General features: G+C 39.5%; 1 protein-coding gene across 6 annotated transcripts in view; it reads right to left on the bottom strand.

The window, feature by feature from the left end:
- ANKRD44 (ankyrin repeat domain 44) overlaps positions 1 to 18,283 on the bottom strand; it is a 148,811-nt gene that overhangs the window by 49,951 nt on the left and 80,577 nt on the right. For all 6 annotated transcript variants that reach the window (XM_033010913.2, XM_042808533.1, XM_033010912.2 and 3 more), the window contains 7 exons: positions 14,947 to 15,147; positions 13,285 to 13,372; positions 10,857 to 10,999; positions 9,268 to 9,480; positions 7,768 to 7,846; positions 4,535 to 4,649; positions 1,010 to 1,092 (listed from right to left, as the gene is read on the bottom strand). In XM_033010913.2, coding sequence (XP_032866804.1) covers positions 1,010 to 1,092; positions 4,535 to 4,649; positions 7,768 to 7,846; positions 9,268 to 9,480; positions 10,857 to 10,999; positions 13,285 to 13,372; positions 14,947 to 15,147 — 922 coding nt within the window. The remainder of the gene's footprint in view (positions 1 to 1,009; positions 1,093 to 4,534; positions 4,650 to 7,767; positions 7,847 to 9,267; positions 9,481 to 10,856; positions 11,000 to 13,284; positions 13,373 to 14,946; positions 15,148 to 18,283) is intronic.

Raw genomic sequence — 18,283 nt, 5'->3', positions numbered from 1 at the left:
CAGAGTCAGCCTGAGCGTGAAGCGGGGCCATTTTTATTGCATGTGGTTTTCAGGTTGGAAAGAGGCTTCCAGGATCACGCAGGGATATTCATCAGGATGCACAAGGCCAAAGATACAAGCCTAGCAGTATTAACGCCGGTCACCCAGAGCTTTTCTCTTCCTTCCTGATCTAGTGGTCAAGGCCAGAGCACGCCAGGGTTTAATGTAATGGGGTATGTAATTGCCATTTTTCACACTTTTAAAATATCCTATAGAGCTCAAGTTTAGGGGAAAAAGTAGTTGTAGGAGATTTTGTGTGTTAAATAATGAAGCAATTTTCTAGAAAAAGCATATGATCTACATTGTGATTTTTTAACTCATGGGAACTCTTGCCTGGAAAAATAGAATTTGGGATTTGGCACCTGATCATTGCATCTTTTGAAATGGTTGTGTCAGCAAACCCCTGCTTCTTCTGCTTAGGGCTCTGGTGAGGGTCCTGAGACTGTTCTCTTGACACTACACTTTCACTCATTTTCCCCTTTGTGCCCACAGAGCTCTGGCCAGCCTAACTCCTTTACTCTGTCTGGATTCAGAAACACTCTTTAGCTGTATCTAAAATACATCATCATCAATGAGACATAAATACCTCAGCCAGTGAAGGCTCCAAGGAGATAATTTCCTGAATTACTCCTTTGGGGGGAAAAAAACCAAAACCAAAAACAAAACAAAGCAGTATCTCACATTCCTACAGTTTGGACAAGGGTCCTAAACTTCCTCCCTCTTCCTGGTGAATTAACATAAACGCTCTGAACCTGCCAGGAGGAAAGAGCTTCGGGCATGAACAATACAGGACGTGAGGAAGTACCAGCATTCGGTTAGGAAAGCCTCGCACCCAAACTACACCCCACAGCCAAACAGCAGCACAGGAAGTCTTTCATTTGAACAATTCACAACAGTGAGTATAAAGGGGCCGTAAGCAGCAAGAGACAGACACTACTTGAGCTCCACGGACACTGCAGGATTTACTCACCTGATGACAACAATTTCCTGCAGCAGTCCGAGTGAGCATTCAGCGCTGCTAAGTGTAAAGGGAACATGTTGTGGATCCCACACCTGAAAGGCACAACAGCCTCATTACACAGAGTCACGTGAAAATGCAGGTTGCATACAGACACAACACATCAAAAGCTCCTTCCACATAGGCAACATTTTTTATCCTTTTTGAGGAAGATTCTTCCTGCCATGTTATTTTTATCTGTATTTCCTTACCAGCCTTCTTGGAAGTTAAAAGTATTCCGATACAGCAAAATCTTGGCATTACGCTTTGAACAGAATGTGGCAGGAAGGTTTCTAAAAATTCAAGGCGAAAGCCGAGGTAAGGGAGGAAGCGAGAGAGCAGATATTGCTTGGACTCAATTTCCTGGTGTGGGATGCACAAATTTCTGCATCAGCCACACATACTGCAACTGCCATTCTGAGACGAAAGTAAATGCCAATATTATTTCCAAAACTCATTTTTCCAGCAGTTAACATCCTTTAGATAATTCTCATGTGTGTTTTCAAAGCCTCCCCTTCTTCCCTTTCTCTCTCTCTCTCTCTCCCCTGGGGCTGGGGTAGCTGATGACTCTTCTTCACACTCTCCTTTAGGCTGCCATGACACTTAGAGTTTTCTTCTCATATCCTAAGAACTAAACATCCAATTTTCCTATTTGCTCCAGCTACTCTCCTCACACTCCCTTTCACTTTTTCCCCCCTTTAACACATGACACTCTTTTCACTTACACTATAAACTTCCCAGAGCAGACATGCTGGGTGAAAAGGTAGGCACCTATCATTATGCTGAATCTGCATCAGGCAACCACATAGTTTTTAAACAAGTTGAGCACCCAGCAGCTTTTATTAATATCAGCAAATCAGCCCAGTTCAGTACTTAAGGATGCCACTACTTACTGTCCTACAGGACTTTTGGGTTTGGACATCTTGGCTTCTGTCATTTGGCACTGTTTTGTGAAAAGCATCTTGTTATTCTAGAAATATTATCCTATCGGCAGTCCTCCAAGTGCACATAAACATGGAGTTTCTGAAACCAACTATCTTGACAAGATTATCATCTACTGCCTGCTTCAGCAGATATATTTTTGAAAAATTACAAACTCTTGAACAATAGCAGATGGATTCATGTCTGCCCTTCATTTCTGCAAGACAATTGGTGGATGGGAGTGTATGATCACCTCATGGAAGAAGATTTCAGATACAGACACAAAGATGACACAATTTGTCTTTCTGCAAGACTCTCCATAAATCAATTATTTTTTGTCTAAAGCTTCACAAGTAATGTGGATATTTATAAAGATATCTTGCTCTCTCCAACATTTTATACATATATGTATTTAACTTTCGGGGGTTTTTTAAAACTAATCTTACTCTTTCCAGAATCCACAGGCCCATCCTTCCTCTGTCTTCACATTAAATGTGTCCTTCTTGATGCTTCACTACACTAAGGAGTGACTTGTGGTGCTGTACAAATTTTAATTTTGCTAGCGTCAGCATCTACGTCTGAGAATAAATCAGTTAAAAGACAATCTGACATCCTATTCTTTGAAGGAAACAGCACAAGCTCCACCAAGCTGCTGCGTCTGTATAAACAGGTTGCCTTTTTTAGCTGTGGATTCATTTATTTAAGCTAACATTGGACATTCTGTACTGCTGTGCTTCTTCCTACGTCCATTTCCCTCTATCTCCTCCTCCACCCAGCACATGTTTTGGCTGGTTTCCATCGAAACACACTATCTGCACATCTGCTAACCAATGTCACACTTCTAAAGCACTGTTCACACTGGTTCCTTTTACCACTCACACACTTTCCCCTTTAAGTGCAGTTGCCCCAAAGACTGACCAAGCTGCCTGCAGTTGTTGCTAACAACACTGCAGAATTTTCTTTTCAAAGCCAGTTCAGGGAGCTCAGCCAGAGTTATTTACATGCAGCACATACGAAGGCCCATTCTCAGTATTTCAATGCTCCTTGTTTAGCACTGACAGTAGCATCATTTGGATCTGCCTGGTATCTCTAAGCCAACTTCTTATTTCACTTATTTCTGTTGCTGGAAAAAGTATTTTATTTGATCAATGTTCCAGTCACCCAAGTGTGAAATAGAAATTTCTAACTGGATGGGCTATCCCACTGCATCTCATTTTCCCTTTAAACCCCAAGATAAGAGACAGACTGAGACTGTACTGGAAAAAGAGCTAGGAAAAATACATGTCTATTTAGACAACAAGATCCTCATGCTGGCTATGTTAATAAAATCCAATGATTTTATGTTAGCTGAAGCCTGTGGAATTTCATTATCCATGCCAATTGAAGATCTGTTCCACCTTCCAAGTTGGCACGGTGACAGTCATATTTGAGAAAGGAATATGAGCAAATGTGCCACTTTCTTAAACATCATCAAGCAAACAAACAAAATACTAAGAGCTGCAAGTATCTTCAAAATTAAAACCAGATCATTTGCCAGTTTTCCCAACTAGGTAACTCAAGAGAAGTCACAGATTTCTATGATAGGTTCTAGGTAGAAGATTCTTAAATTATATTTTGGAGACATGTGGAGGTAATGGCTGAAAACTCACATTCATGAAATCAGATGCTGCTATTAAACACCTGGTACAGATATCCCTCATGGCATGGCATTTCTCTGGTCTTTGTATGCCTTCAGGTTTGCTCTTTTCTTTTGACAGACCATAAGAACCTGAACATAAGTAACCAATACTCAAATACTCCTAAAAATCAAGCACCTGCCAATGTTTGAGTTGACAATACTTATCATATTGGGGGTGTAATCTTGACACACATGCAAGAAAAAACAAACAAACAACAAATTGAGTTGAAGCAGAAAGCACTAACAATATTTAGAAATGTGTCTAATTTTAACTGCTTGTCTCTCTATTCAAAAATACTCCCAAACTCACAAATTAGATATTTCAGTCCTATTATTTCAGCCACCTGAATATCAGAAATCATGCAACATGAAGACAGGATCTAGTTAACAGAACTACGTAATAACATCTGCTTTGCAATACTGCATTTCTGTTGATTATCCTATGTCATACCAAAAGATACAAGACAAAAGAATAATCACCATGTATGACAGGCCACTAAACATTAGGCTAATTCAGATACTAATGAATATGCACACAATTCATTTGGAAGGCATCTGAATTTTTTTCCATTACTTTTCCTATACAAACACGTTGCTACAGACTTTCTAGAGTAACTGTGATCAAGATGCATTTTATATACCTATGTACTTCATGTACATTATATACCACTTGTACTGCTTGTAACCATGTAACTGGGCACAGTAGGATCTTAGTAGGGCTTCCTTCCCCTCCACACTTCCCAAGTGTTCATATTTTAGCTCCACGTCACCCACTGAAGTACAGTACAATTATGCTTATCCATTTTAACCTTCACACTTGAGAATCTGAGCAGTAACTGTGTTCCAGGTATCAGACATAACACTTGATCATTAGAAACAGCTCCACTTCAGCCACCTACTTGGCAGTATCAGCTCCACTGGTTATGAGGGTGTTAATCAAAAGCTCATGTCCGTATCTTGCAGCCACATGCAGAGGGGTGTTACCATCCTTATCAACACAGTCGATTTCCCCTCCTGCAAAAGATATTTTCATACAGTTTAACACTGAAAGATTAAGCATGAACCAATGACCGCAAGCGTTATTTCTCTCTAGCAAATGCAGCATAACCAGTCTAGCCACAGAGGTGCTACATTTTAGAGACCAAGAACCAGCACACAGCAAGCTGTCAGGCACTGGTACTGAATGTGGCCTGGTAGAAGCATTTTCACCTCCCTCTCCAACTGCAATAGTAGGGGAAAATGGTGGAAAACAGGTAAACAGGATGACATACAATGGTCAAATACACAATTCAGAGCTGCTGCTCATCTAAAGGTACAAGTGGATGCCTTGAATTAAACTAACCAAATAAACTGCTGAAACTATGCCCTCATTCATCAAGGCATTGCCACTCAACCTTATCTGTAAGACAACAGTGTTAGAGTTCATTCAAGAGGCCAGCCAGAACACACTGCAAACAACAAGCGTGTTGTGTGCCTTCTCTGTGTCTTACCACAGAGCAACCAAACAGCGCTTAAGTAGAACGACTCCTGTTGCAATTTAAGCCTGTCATCTTGTGTTTTATCCTCACAAGCAGGAAAACAAAAAGATTATTTCTTTCTTCTATGCTGCAGCTTTTGATCCATGCAGATTGCTATCAAGACCTTGTTTTCTTTTTGAACCAAGGAACTGTAATTTTTTCAGCCTCTCCTTGCAAGTCAGTTTTGTTGCACTCCAACTACTGTCGTCCTTCCCCCAGTCCTCTCCGGCTGGCCCACATCCTTCTGGAAGTAAAACATCAAAAGCTAGAAACAATACTACAGCTGACATCTCCCAAGGCTGAGCTGAGCAAAAGGATTACTTCATGCCTGCTGGCTACACTCCTATCTATACATTCTGGTACATTGTACAGCACCATGTAAATTGTTGATCTTTTTTTTTTAAGCACCATGACACTGTTGACTTGTGGTCAACAAGCTTCTGATCCCCTACATAACCCCAGATCCCTTCTTGACAACCTGCCACTCACCAAGCTGTTGCCATTCTGAACTGGTTGAACTGATACTCCTGCCTGTGTGTGGGATCTTTCCTTTGCTTCACCTGCATTATAACTTCTGTCTCCAATTTTACAGGATCTTTTTCCATTCCAACTCCACCTTCCGCCAAACTAACAGTCTCTCCCAACTTCATGTTTTCTCCAAATGTTAAAAGCACATTTTCTATTCCACTCTCCAAGTTGTTAATGAAAATACCGGATAGTTCCAGACCCAGGAGGAAAACTGAAAACCCCCTCACTACACCTTCCATTTCAACAACGATCCCTTTATTACTGATCTCTGAGTGTAGTTCTTCAACTAGTTCTGCACCAACACTGTAATATTTTAATACTCTGCAAGTTTGCTGTGAGAATACTTTATGAAAGCATGTAATATTTACTGCATGTCCACTATTCACAGGCGATAACATGACATAGCCTAGTAAAGTACTATATAATGTTTTCTAATGGTAAATAAAGGTCGGTGAAATGCTGAAACAGGTTCCCTGGGGTGGAGCCTCCACCAGTGGAGGTGTCTATGAACATTACCTGCCAACATAAAATTCAGAGGACCATGCTGTGTTCACAAAGCGTACTACCCTACTGTAGAAGAAAATTATGTTGTTTCAGCATCTTTTACTCTTGAGAAATCTGTACCAAATATTGCCCACTCCTGCTTAAGTGTTTACAAAAAATTTGTTCCTTTGTTCATTTCAGAATTTTTGGCTGACCTATGTAAAATTCTCCAGCTTTTCTATTCCTCCATTTTTAAAGATAAGTATCACATTTGCAATTTTACAAGCTTAAGGTAATCCGTTCTTCCTCTACAAGTCGCTAGAGACAGCAGCCAGAAATTGAGACATCTTTAGCCAACTCATTAAGTACAGCAGAATGAAACTCCATTTCTTTAAAGCACTGATACTTCTCTGTTCCACAATATCCCATGGCAATGAGGCATAAAGTCACTTGCAACCAGATCTGTATATAACACTAAAATTAGAGGGGCAGCAAACAAAGAAAGAAGCAAAACCTGAGTAACTCAAAGAAAAGTTGAGGCGTGAAAGACAGATGAAGAACTGCCAGTCCTTTCACACACAAATCCAAACAACAACAGCTGTAAGTCAGAGAGCATATTTGAATAAGCAACTAAAAATTGTATTAAAGCACAGTTTCTTCCAGCTTTCTCAGACTCCTTTTATTATTATTACTTTATTTATCCAAGGAGAGATATGACAACAATTTGCATGATGACCTGAAAGAAGTATGATGTACTGAAGACCTCCATTTTAAAATATAATCTTGTGTAAATATAAGTGTCATTACCTTCACAGTGTAACTGTTCAGCCATCTTCAACATCTCACACTTAAGTTCCAAGTTTGGGATTTTGGAAAGCAAACAAAAAAAACAACCACCAAACCCCAGACCATCCTGTCTGGCATAGTGGTCAGAGCTGGGAAGCATAAGTAAACAATCAGTAATAGCAACCTCTGTCAATTGGAAACAGGCCTCTGCCAGATCTCCGACAATAATACTTGTTACACTCCACAGTATTTTTGGACAAAGGAGTTACCTGATAAATAACTGATAATTAGGAACCCTGGCTTCCAGAACAAACAGGGTGGCACAGGTCTACCCCCCTGAGTATTTATTCAACACTTAATGAAGACAGTGGCAAGGAGTGGAGCTAAGGGTGGTGAGAGAAGTACAGCTTTTGAATGGAGGGTAGAGAAAATGGTCTGAGTTCTAACACCACCAGGGCTCCCAAGGGAGGACATCTAGAAACTCTGTCTTTTTTTAGTTTTTAAATAATCTGAGAAAGAAAGTTTTGCCAAAAGACCTAAGTACAGATTTGAATTCTTGTTTTCAGGTTAAGAGTCACAACAGATCAGCTGGACCACCGTCAGCTGGAGGAACCTGGGATTTTGTTAACAACCAAAATCACAACTTGTGATGAGAGGCTGGAATGAGAGCTGTCAGTGCAGCTCAAAGCCAGAAGTTGATGGAGAGCTAAGCACCTCTCAGAACAGTCCTTTGGCTCTTTGGGTCAGAACAACCAAAAATTGCAACCTTGGAAATGCCTAGTATTTTGAAGAGTCATTAAACAGGCACAGAAACTCACCATTCTGAATGAGGGTCTGCGACCGTGTGAACCTCCCATGGACAGCTGTCATGTGCAGCGGGCTCTTCCCATCCTTACTCTAACAGAAACAAAACATAAGAACAACCATTACGCATGTAAAGTGGCGGTAACAATTTGAAGTCTCTCAGCTCACCATCCTACAGCTATTCTTCAGATAAAACCTTCACTGTAGTAGGACTGAATCCATACATGATGATAAATACAAAAAGGTATAAGCATACAAGCAAAATGGTTCCTCAGCAATGAGTAGGGAATGGGCTGGAACGGAGCCTGTCCTTACAGCCCGGCTGTACACAATACCTGCTAGAAACCTACAGATACATGACATATTATTCTTGAGTATTACTTTTAAATAACATTTCCCATTTGGTCATTATTTTCCCTAACCCTTGCAACGAAGGGAATAAAGAAAAGCAAAGGAACCATAAAGCTAAGTAGGAGCAGTCTCTGAGAGATTCCTATTTATCAATCTGCATTTTATAGATACATCCCAGAATAAAAGCCACTATATTAAAAAGTTTTGGTCAATAAATTTCCACACAGTCAAAAATAGGATGTCTACAAAAGACAATCAGAAAACAGGGAAGGCATATGAAATGAAAAGTACAATGAGCAGAGATAAATGTTTCAGGTTCAAGAGAAAGAAACTGAGATTGGGATAGCCGAGGAGCTGAGAAAACAGCAATGGAAGGGACCAGCTTCACTACTCACATCACTTGGTGTTTATTGTCATGGGGCTTCACATTCATTGGCAAGAACAATCCCTAATTTAATTTTAATAATTCTGAGTTTAAACAGTGCACTGAATATTCACTGATCTCAAGGGACTTGCAAGAGGTGTTAAATGCTAGGAGACCAGTTTTACAGATGGGAAACTGAAACATGCAGTGTTTAAAGTAAAGCAGTCAAAATCTTATGTGAACTCAGGGATCTCAAGTCTTCTGGTACCTATACCAGTACCCTCAGTTGGATAACAGCAAGTTCCTTTCAGCTTCGTCAAGATGTATCAATTATACCTCAAGAGCACTCAGATATCCTAAACAGAATCAGATTTTGTAAACTCCGGCTCTAAAATAGATAAACAAACAACCTTCAGTTCTTACTTCCCCAGGAAAGTCAAAAGGAACTTTTTAGATTCAGGTTTAATTAAATCCATATTGTAGGGAGAAGGAAAACTTACCACCACTCCCTGAGACAACATTTTGACAGAGCTCCTGGGACTATATTTTAGTAGTGGTTCATGACTTCAGGAGAGTGACTGGCCTAGAGTTTAAAGCTGTCATCGTATTTATCAAGGCACTGAGAGCTCCTCTGCTGGGAAGTAATCTCATCCAGACAGTTTAACGATCAACATTCTCAGCATCACTCTACTTCCATCAAAGATTTAAAGCCATACTGTAATCATTATTATAGTTTCCAGTCTCCTGAGGTATGCAAAATATGATAAAGTAAAACTGAAGAGCTGCATGCAAATTTTACCTGAATGTTAACATCTGCCCCATTATTCACTAGTAGTTCAAGACACAGTGCTCCATGAGTGGAGGCAGCAGCAAAATGCAAGGGAGTGAATCCATTATTATTAGGCTGATTTACATTAGCACCATAGTCAATCAGCTCATTAACAACAGAATCCTGACCATTGTAACAGGCAATGTGAAGTGCAGTATTTCCATAGATGTTCATTTCATCAATCTGAAATAAGACAAGGAGACATTGTTAAAATTACAGACATCAGCTTACCATTTTACATAATGCATCACATACTGCAAATGGAAATAGCTGGAGGCTTGAACTGTCATAGGGCATATTTCTCACCAGCAAATTTCATTGACAAAAATATACTTCCAGAAACCTTCATTTGGAATGCTTTAGCTTTATGATTATTAACTTTTTATCCTACTGGCAATTTCTAAAATCATTATGAAGCTTAAAGCTGATAGCAGGACTATGTAATGGTGATGATGATGATGACAAAAGTCCTAACTAGCTGAAAAGCTTTTACATATAAGTAGGAAAGTACAATAAATAAAAAACTCACAATCTTTATTTAAAAAAGAATTAAATCACCAACTATTGGATTTTTGTGAGCAGAATCAGGCTTAAGAGCTCTTTCTTTTGGAAAAGGAGCAAAGGTGTCTGAATGAAGGGAAGGTGAAACTGCAAAGCCATTTACACTTCAGTAAGAAACCACTTTCAGTAGCTCAGTATTATAAAGATGAAATTAAGATTACGTTACTTCTCGATGACTGGCTTAGTATTCAACTGCTGTTCTGTAGAATAGGACAAGACAGGTTGTACAAAAGACTTGGGGATGATGTGAATAACCTTCCATGAAATACAGGTGTCTCAAAGATCATGAGAATGTAGAAGTTAAGGGCAGTTATTAGCATAGTACTGCCAGTAACAGGAAACACCTATTCCCCTTCAACTTCAGTCAACAGCCTGTGAACATGGATGTCTGACAATTTTTTGGCAGGTCAAGTCAGTTGAAATTGCAATGGCAAATGCAATGGCTTTATTTGACACCACTGATTAATCAGTGCAGGCTCTTCTGGCTATCTCACTGGTGCTTTGAACCAGTGAGTTGACAATATTACATTAAGAGAAATCTGTGCCATGAACAAAAGTTCTTTTCCAGAGTGAAGACAATCTCTCTCCTTCCGTCCATCAGCTACAGAGGAAATACAGGTCCCTAAACTTAAACAGCCTGAACTGCTGTTTAGTAAAGTATGCAGTGTATATGTTGAGAAGAACTGTTCATCATATCAAAGGGAATGCTGAGCCAAGGGAAATTTCATTATTCCCTCTTCCTCTGCAGGAACACCATATATTTCCTGATTTCTTCAGCAAGGTGGACTGGAATTGACACATCAGACATTTTTTTATTCCAGAATGTTTCCTGGATATTGAACCAATAAACTACATAAAGCACAAGGTGGTCCAGAAAACGGGAACTGTTTTCTTTAGAAGCTCTGCCAATGTCTGTAGCAGCAGCCATAAGAACGAAGAAAAGAGTATCTTCAAGTATGGAGAAACATGGAAGCCACAAAGAGCACATTACCACATACCTCTACCCCCAGGTTAAGGAGGTGTTTCACAATGTTAATCTGCCCATTGGATGCAGCTGCATGAAGTGGGGTGTAACCCTTCTTATCTTTACAAGTCACTTCTGCACCATGATTAATCAGTAAGGCAACAACTTCCAGGTGACCTTCAGAAGATGAAAGATAGTAATCAATGAGTATACCATCCTACAGCATCACTTGTCCCAAATTACTGCCTTCCTGCTAATGCACTGACCCTTTCACTCCTGTTTCACAACGATCCCACAGTTTTACAAGGGAAACAAAAAGCATTTTCCTAAATGTTCTTAATCCTAGCTCCAGGATGTGTCAAGAAATCCATGTGTTCACCTTCATCAGATGCGTCAAATTTCTCTTTGCTGAGTTAGGTTTCCACTTATTAAGAGAACAAAAACACACCTCTTCCTCATTTATTTCTCTAAAAATAACAGTTTATGTTTTATTCTCCCTGTTACAAAAAGAACAGTGAGCACAGAAGCATGATAATACAAGTCTCCCAAAACAGCATCCTATTGATGTCATCTGCAAACACAACTGCTAACACTTGTTGTTTTTTTGTTAACAATACAAAATATTTTTAATAATTGATAGCATTAAGGTATCCTCTTCTCTAGCACCATTGAGGACACAGAAAGTAAAATTTAAAGTGAGCGCAGAATTTGATCCAAAGCTTAGCAATGCAAACACAAGATTTTCTACTGAATCCACTGATCTGTGGATCAGGTTTTTGACCCTCCAAAACTGTATCATGAACACAAAACCATGCAAAAAATCCTGAATATTTTTCTAATAATGTTTGAATCTGAACTCAGTCTATACACACATACTTAGTCTGAAAACTAAAATAATTGCAATAGCCTCAACAGTGACATAGATTGAGAGCTGACTGCCAGATCAATGGGACATCTGTCTTCAGGAGTGAAATGCCTACCCCTGAATTAGGATCTCCCTACAGAATACAAGGGAAGACCTGAGCATCTCAAAATGCAATTTATAACCTACCTGTATGTTCAGTTTCCTCCTCCCTCTGAAGTTCTCAAATCATCTGGGCTGCCCTCCCAGATAGTGTCCTAACCACCAAAATGAAATCAAGGCTAACTAAGGAACAGGCCTTATTGTTTTATGTTGAAGCTGAGCTTTCTTTCTTAGAATTAAAAATGTATTATGTCAAACACCATAAAATCCCACTTGCATGACAGTGGCAGCTCTGATCATGTACAGGACCTAGGAGACATTGTAGACAAAGCCCAAAGTGCCCAAATATATTTAAGCATTCAAAAAACTACGTGAGGGCTTACACGATAGGTCTCATTATATAAACTCTGTCCAAATTACACTACAGACTCCTATATCCCATTGCTAATTTAGGCCTTTAAAGTTATCTAAATATTTTGAAAAGTACATCACAATTTCTGAAAAGAATTAAGAGCAAAAGAGATGTGGAATTGCACAGCATAACATAAAAGCCTTTCACCTCTACAGAGTGGAGTTCAAAGCTCGCTAGCTCACAAGCCAAATCACATTTGCTGGCAAGAGTCTTTCCATCTGTTTGTGTATATCAAAAAAATGCACAATATGCTTTTCTCACAGTTTGAAATCTCCTATTATCTCATTTTCAAAAGTGCCAGGATTAAAATCAAGATTTTGACAGGTCAGATGAAAGAGTTCTTGGCTGAGAGCACACAACACCTCACAGATTATAATCTGAAATATACTGCTTGGCCCACAAAAGCTCCTGAACAAGTGCGGTCACTATCACAGGCAATGTTGTTCTAGTATTTTTAAATTGTAATGCCTCACTGTAAGAAACTTTCCTTTAACTTGAAAGGAATTATAAGGTTAATTGATTTAATTAAGAAGTATTGGGTAGCACCACTTATGTTTTGAACAGATGAATTGGTTCCTCTTCTCCACTCTGGAAAAAATGACAACAGTTTGCTCCTAACAGGAAGAAAGTCTGTGAAGGTCTTCCTAACAATATCATAATTTAGCTACTTATAAACGTAGATAAACAGCAAAATTTATGATTGTATTGATCTGCATTTTATATAAGGTAGTTCTTAGCAAGAACTGAAAAAAATATAACCTGTATTTTTTCAAGCCCAAATATACTTCAGGCTGGAATAAGAGTCAGTATAAAAAGACCAAAATTTAAAAAAAAAAAAACAAAAAACAAAAAAAAAACCACAAAAATCCCACAATTAACTGTGTTAAAAAGGAGATCACAGCCAAGTTCTCACCAGCTGCAAAACCATAAATGGACAGTGTGTATTTAGATCAGCTGAACCCTTCTCTCTTCAGGGTAAACATAACCCTCACTTTCCATGGCCAGGTCTGCTCTTATCTGTTTTAAAACACGCTGTTGGTTTGTGAATAGGAAATGAAAAAGAACAAGCAACAGCCCAAGCCTTACCCATGTACGCTGCCCAGTGAAGAGCTCTTCTGTCCTTTTTGTCAAAAGCATTGATGTTTGCCCCTTTGGCTAAGAGCAAGTTCACCATCTAGAAGTAACAACAGCAAGTAAACCAACCCCGTAGAACACACTCAACAGTTTAAAAGAAATCATTCTAGCAATAAAGTTGGGATCGCAAAATCCTGCTTTTGAATGATAAATCTGAATTATACAGACATTGTTCAAAGTGGTATGCACTAATGGCATGGACTGGTGACAGCCACAGGTAACCAGGACAAGTTCTGTGTCCACAGTGGGGGCTGAGAGCATGCAGGATGCTGCTACTCTAATGCGCTTCAAATTCAGCTTGGCAAACAACCTGGAAGAGAAACAGGCCTGGAAGAAAAACACTGCTCTTCGTTTTTACTGTTAAGACCAATTTAAGGGGTTTTCTTGTGGACTGGGGTAAGATTCCTCCAGACCGTGAGGTAACAAACCCTAAAATCTGCTTGGACTTTCAACAAGGACTGTCTACTTCTTGCCATGCCAATTTTCATTAAGGTCCCACGTGCCCACGGTGGTGTGAACAGGCACCAGGCTGCTTTGCATATGACACTGGCCTTTTAGACAGCATGGCTAAGAGGTGAAAAGCTGCTTTCTCCATTGCCAATTATCCAACATTAAACATAAGAAAAATCAGGGGGGAAGAAAAGAAAGAAAACTGAATGGAAAACACATTCAACAACCGCCTTTTTCAGCAAAACTTTCTAAAATCATAAATTGCAGAGCTGGATGACTGTCTTCCTCTTGTACACAAACTGCTTTGCCACAGAGATTGGATAATAACAGCATATATTGAGCTAACATTTCTGATATACTCTATCCAAAAATTCAGGAGCTTTAGATTATGACAGTTAGACTCAAGCATTACTATCTCTTTCCCACAGTGCAGTATTTTAAAGGCCAGACACCATCATCGTTTTACAGGAACTAACATTCCTCTTCCTTCTTTTAACTATAGTACAACTGATCAACTTTTGTTGACAGAAACCTACTGTTCCAGTCTAAGAGGTTTTATTCCATATCTAGATCTTCAGGTGTGGAATGGGCAAATGAGGATCCTTGCACCCGGATCTAAAGATGCTAGCAAAACCCTTTACATAGGCGCTTTATTTACAGAAGTATTATTTTTTCATATGGAAACAGTAATTAGAGTAGAAGGGTTTGCTTGTATAAGATAAGTGGAAAATCCAGAAGCACATTTTTCTAGAATATTAATTAGAAAGCAGACCTACTGGTTCTCACATGGCCAAACATTTCTTCAGTGTAAAATGAATCCACAAGTTCTCCCTTCTTTCCATTCTGCCACCCTTATTTTTGCAGGCAGACAAGCTCAAAAGAGCCAAGGAGACACTTGAGCTGCTGAAGCCAGTGGCACAACCAGCTCTCCAAGTCTGCCTGCACATTTCACTTGCATGCTGGCTCTGCAGAGGTACTTTCCAGCCACTGTCTTGCTTCTGCAGGTGGAAACCTGTTGCACATTTTGGAAACCAGCTGAATGATAGGAATCGTGGGGGTCAGGGATGTGGGGCTCAGTCTAGACCCAGCCACGGCAGGTCAACTCTTTGAACTGGGAAAATAAATAAATAAACCAATGATCAATTCCGTTCTTAAACAACTTGCCTCAATGTGGCCATTCAGAGCTGCGTGGTGCAATGCCGTTCGCCCGCCTCGGTCAGAGACGTTGACGCTGCTCAGCATGGGGATGATGACTTCTGCACATTTCACTGCCTTGTTTGCAGCTGCCACGTGCAACGGTGTCTGCCAGTTCTTGTCCCGAGCATTGACATCAGCCGAATGCTTAATCAATACTTGCACTGCTTCCTGCAAGGGCAACACAGTTATATCCATAACCAAGCAGTTCAAATAAATACATGGCACACTTCCTTGACAGCTTGATCATATTACCTATGCATATCAGACACGGCCAGGAGGAGGGAAAGAAAATTACATTTATCAGAACAACCTCCCAGGCTAGCGAAATGGTATTGTTGATTCATATGCCAGAGTGCACATCACCTCTGGTGTCATTTAGAGCAGTATCCTCACAATCAAAATTTTCCAATTTGATTTTAGTATGTACAAAGCCGCCTACGCAGAGAGCCCAACCTGTTCCATTGATTAACCTTCAGAACCTCAAGTCATCATAACTGTGCTCTCATTGAAGAAATTAATGTACTTATTTGAGCTTGCTGTTACAAAAATTATTTACAAAATGAAGAGCACATCATTTTGGACAGTAAACTCATAGCAAAATGCTGTAAGTTTTATTTATAAACAGGAAAAAGGAGAAAATAAAACAGAATATGTGAAAACAAAATTTTAGCCTTGCAAAAACATGAGAATCACAGGCAAGGGTTGATGCTGGTGTCCCCAAGTTAGCATCAGCATTCCTTCCCTCCCCAAGGGCTAAGTTGGGCCAAGGGTCTTCACTGCAACATCCATTCTGTGAGCCTGAGACCAAACAACATCTTTTAAGGTTCATTTTGTTGGTTAAAAGTGAATATTTCCCAGTGAGAAAATGTACTGTTCTCTCTTGAGAGAAATTGTCTCATTGGAAAATTCACAATCGGTTCTTTTCTGCTTCTACTCATGCATCTGCCATTAAGCAAGTCAGATGAAAAAACAAGTCTCTCTCAAAATTACATTTTGTTTCTTCTTCCTTTTTATTCCACAAACAAACAAAATACAAAGGAACCACTGGGACACAGTAGCATTCAAGTAGGCTTGTCTGCTAATCACAACTCACAGCTGGTAAGTGGGAAAGCTCTAGTCCTACATAGTACTTTATTCTTTCTCCATAAACTGAAAAGTTTTCTGGTCAGCCTAGCCAAAATTTCATTAATGAATAACACACACATACAGTATGTTTAAATAGCACTTTTGTATCTAGAATGGCCCAGGAGACTTCCTGGAGTCTGTATCAACAGAACATCTATTACTGGGAGTTTTAGTTCTTTGTCCTCAACTGATCTCAGCAATTTCATTTTCTACAGCCATCTCACAAACTGTCCTCTAACTGATTTGTTCAGTCAGTGACATTGCATCTCTTAGATCACCCGTAATGACAGATCACTGTTGATGTCTCAACAGGATTTTGTTTTTCAAATTACAGGCCTACTATTTTAAAAGTAATTTAAATGTAACTCACTGGAGACCTCCCCAGCTGGGACATGAAGTCAGCAGAAAAATTCATGCACTTTGACTCTCAGTGAAGGAAAGAAAAAGTTTAAAGAGAAATCTTAGGAGTAAATAGTAAGGACTGAAAAGTCTAAGCTAAAAATATTTAGACTTTAAAAAAACCATTTACATATTTTTGTTTACATCTGCAATTATACTGCTCTATCAGATTTGGGATCAAAATGTTAAAATCTTTATGGAGAAATTTTAATTTTATTGCTTTGGAAAGCACGAGGTATCCCTTTTTATTTACATAATTTCTACATGTGCATGTGGTCCACAGCTATGGTGTAAGCCTCTGTGTTCAGTGTCTCTAGCTATCCCAAGTTATCAGAGTGAAATCTCTTTACTTTTTCAAACCGTATAAGGCTGAAAGCTGACACATCCATTAACAACCTGTACAGACACACCTGAGGGTTGCTGATTTGTAAATAAGCATTTAAATCCTTACAACACACCCAAAAAATCATTAAGACATAAGTAAAAATGTGATTTTAATTAATCATAAAAAGGGTGCAAGAAGCTTCTGAATCCTGTGAAAGCTTCACAGTAGAAGACTGATAATAAAACTTAAAACTTGTAGGTGAACATTCTAAAAGCATCTGTGCTCACAGGAACTTCAAAAACCACATCAAGTCTTACTGGTCAACCTTTGGTCTGTGAATTCATCTCCTACGATCAATGTAAACTGTGAATTCACCTACTGCTATCTCCTACTATCACTATCAGTTTCACCCTATTACACTGAAGTTGCACATTTGTTAGCTTGTGTAATAAAGTAAAAGCAGCACTGAAAGAGATTCAAAATGCTGAATCTTGATTCAAAGTTAGTACCTAAAGTAGAAATTATCATGTAAATAACAAAGAAAAAAGATCAGGAGAAGAAAGCTCTCTGTGTTTACGAAATATATAGCAGACCACGAAAAGGCATCAAAGGCTGGTGCCTTCCCCTGCCGCCTCACTGCTGCACCTGGGTACTCACTGAGGTGCCAGAACTGCCCGCACAATGGAAGACAGTTTCTCATTGTGCCACTGGCCTTCAGCTGACGAAGAGTTAAAGATGAGACACAAATCCACAGAAAGACATGCATTTTCTGTTAGGACTGTCACTGACAATAAAAATCATGTACTCTGACACATCCAAAAAAAGAAACCAAGCACACTGCAATTCCTGCACCAGAAAGACTGTGACTGTTTTTTAAGGTTTAAGTCTGACCTTTGTTTTCCAACATGGCTTTTTGTATTTTGCCTCATTACAGCATTCATAATCTATCAGATATTCCCTTCAGAGGGTTTCAGTGGATGCCAGCAGCTGGGAAGCTCAGCCAGCAGCCAAACAATGCCTGAGTTCAGAAGCGAGCTCAGGATTCCTGCCTCCAGGCTTGGCAAGTGCTGGGACTGTTACGGAGGTGATTCAAGTCCATCAATCTCTGGAAGACAGCCACCCTCTGTCTCTTTTACAACCCCTCCCCTTGTCCCCAGCAGCCAGCTCGGTTGGGCTCACTGTTAACTAAGTATTAGGAGGATAAAAGTATACAGTGAGGTCCAAAATGGAAAGCCAAGAATAATGATGCAGTTGAAAACACAGTCATGCCCAAATTGCATTCCTGATAGTTATTGCTGCTCCTTTTTGAGATAGCAACAGAAGAAGTACAACATGATGCCAGAATATTTCTAGTTGTCAAGTAGAAGAAATATGGGCTAACCCTCCTTTATGCATGAATTAAATGCACTAACAGAAAACCTAATGGATGCCTTGAAATGCAATTAACCAAAACAA

This window comes from Tyto alba, unplaced genomic scaffold, assembly GCF_018691265.1.
Source record: "Tyto alba isolate M040663 unplaced genomic scaffold, T.alba_DEE_v4.0 Super-Scaffold_7, whole genome shotgun sequence".
NCBI lineage: Eukaryota > Metazoa > Chordata > Aves > Strigiformes > Tytonidae > Tyto > Tyto alba.
Note: the sequence above shows the minus strand (reverse complement) of the source record. Positions and strands in the feature narration are given on the sequence as shown.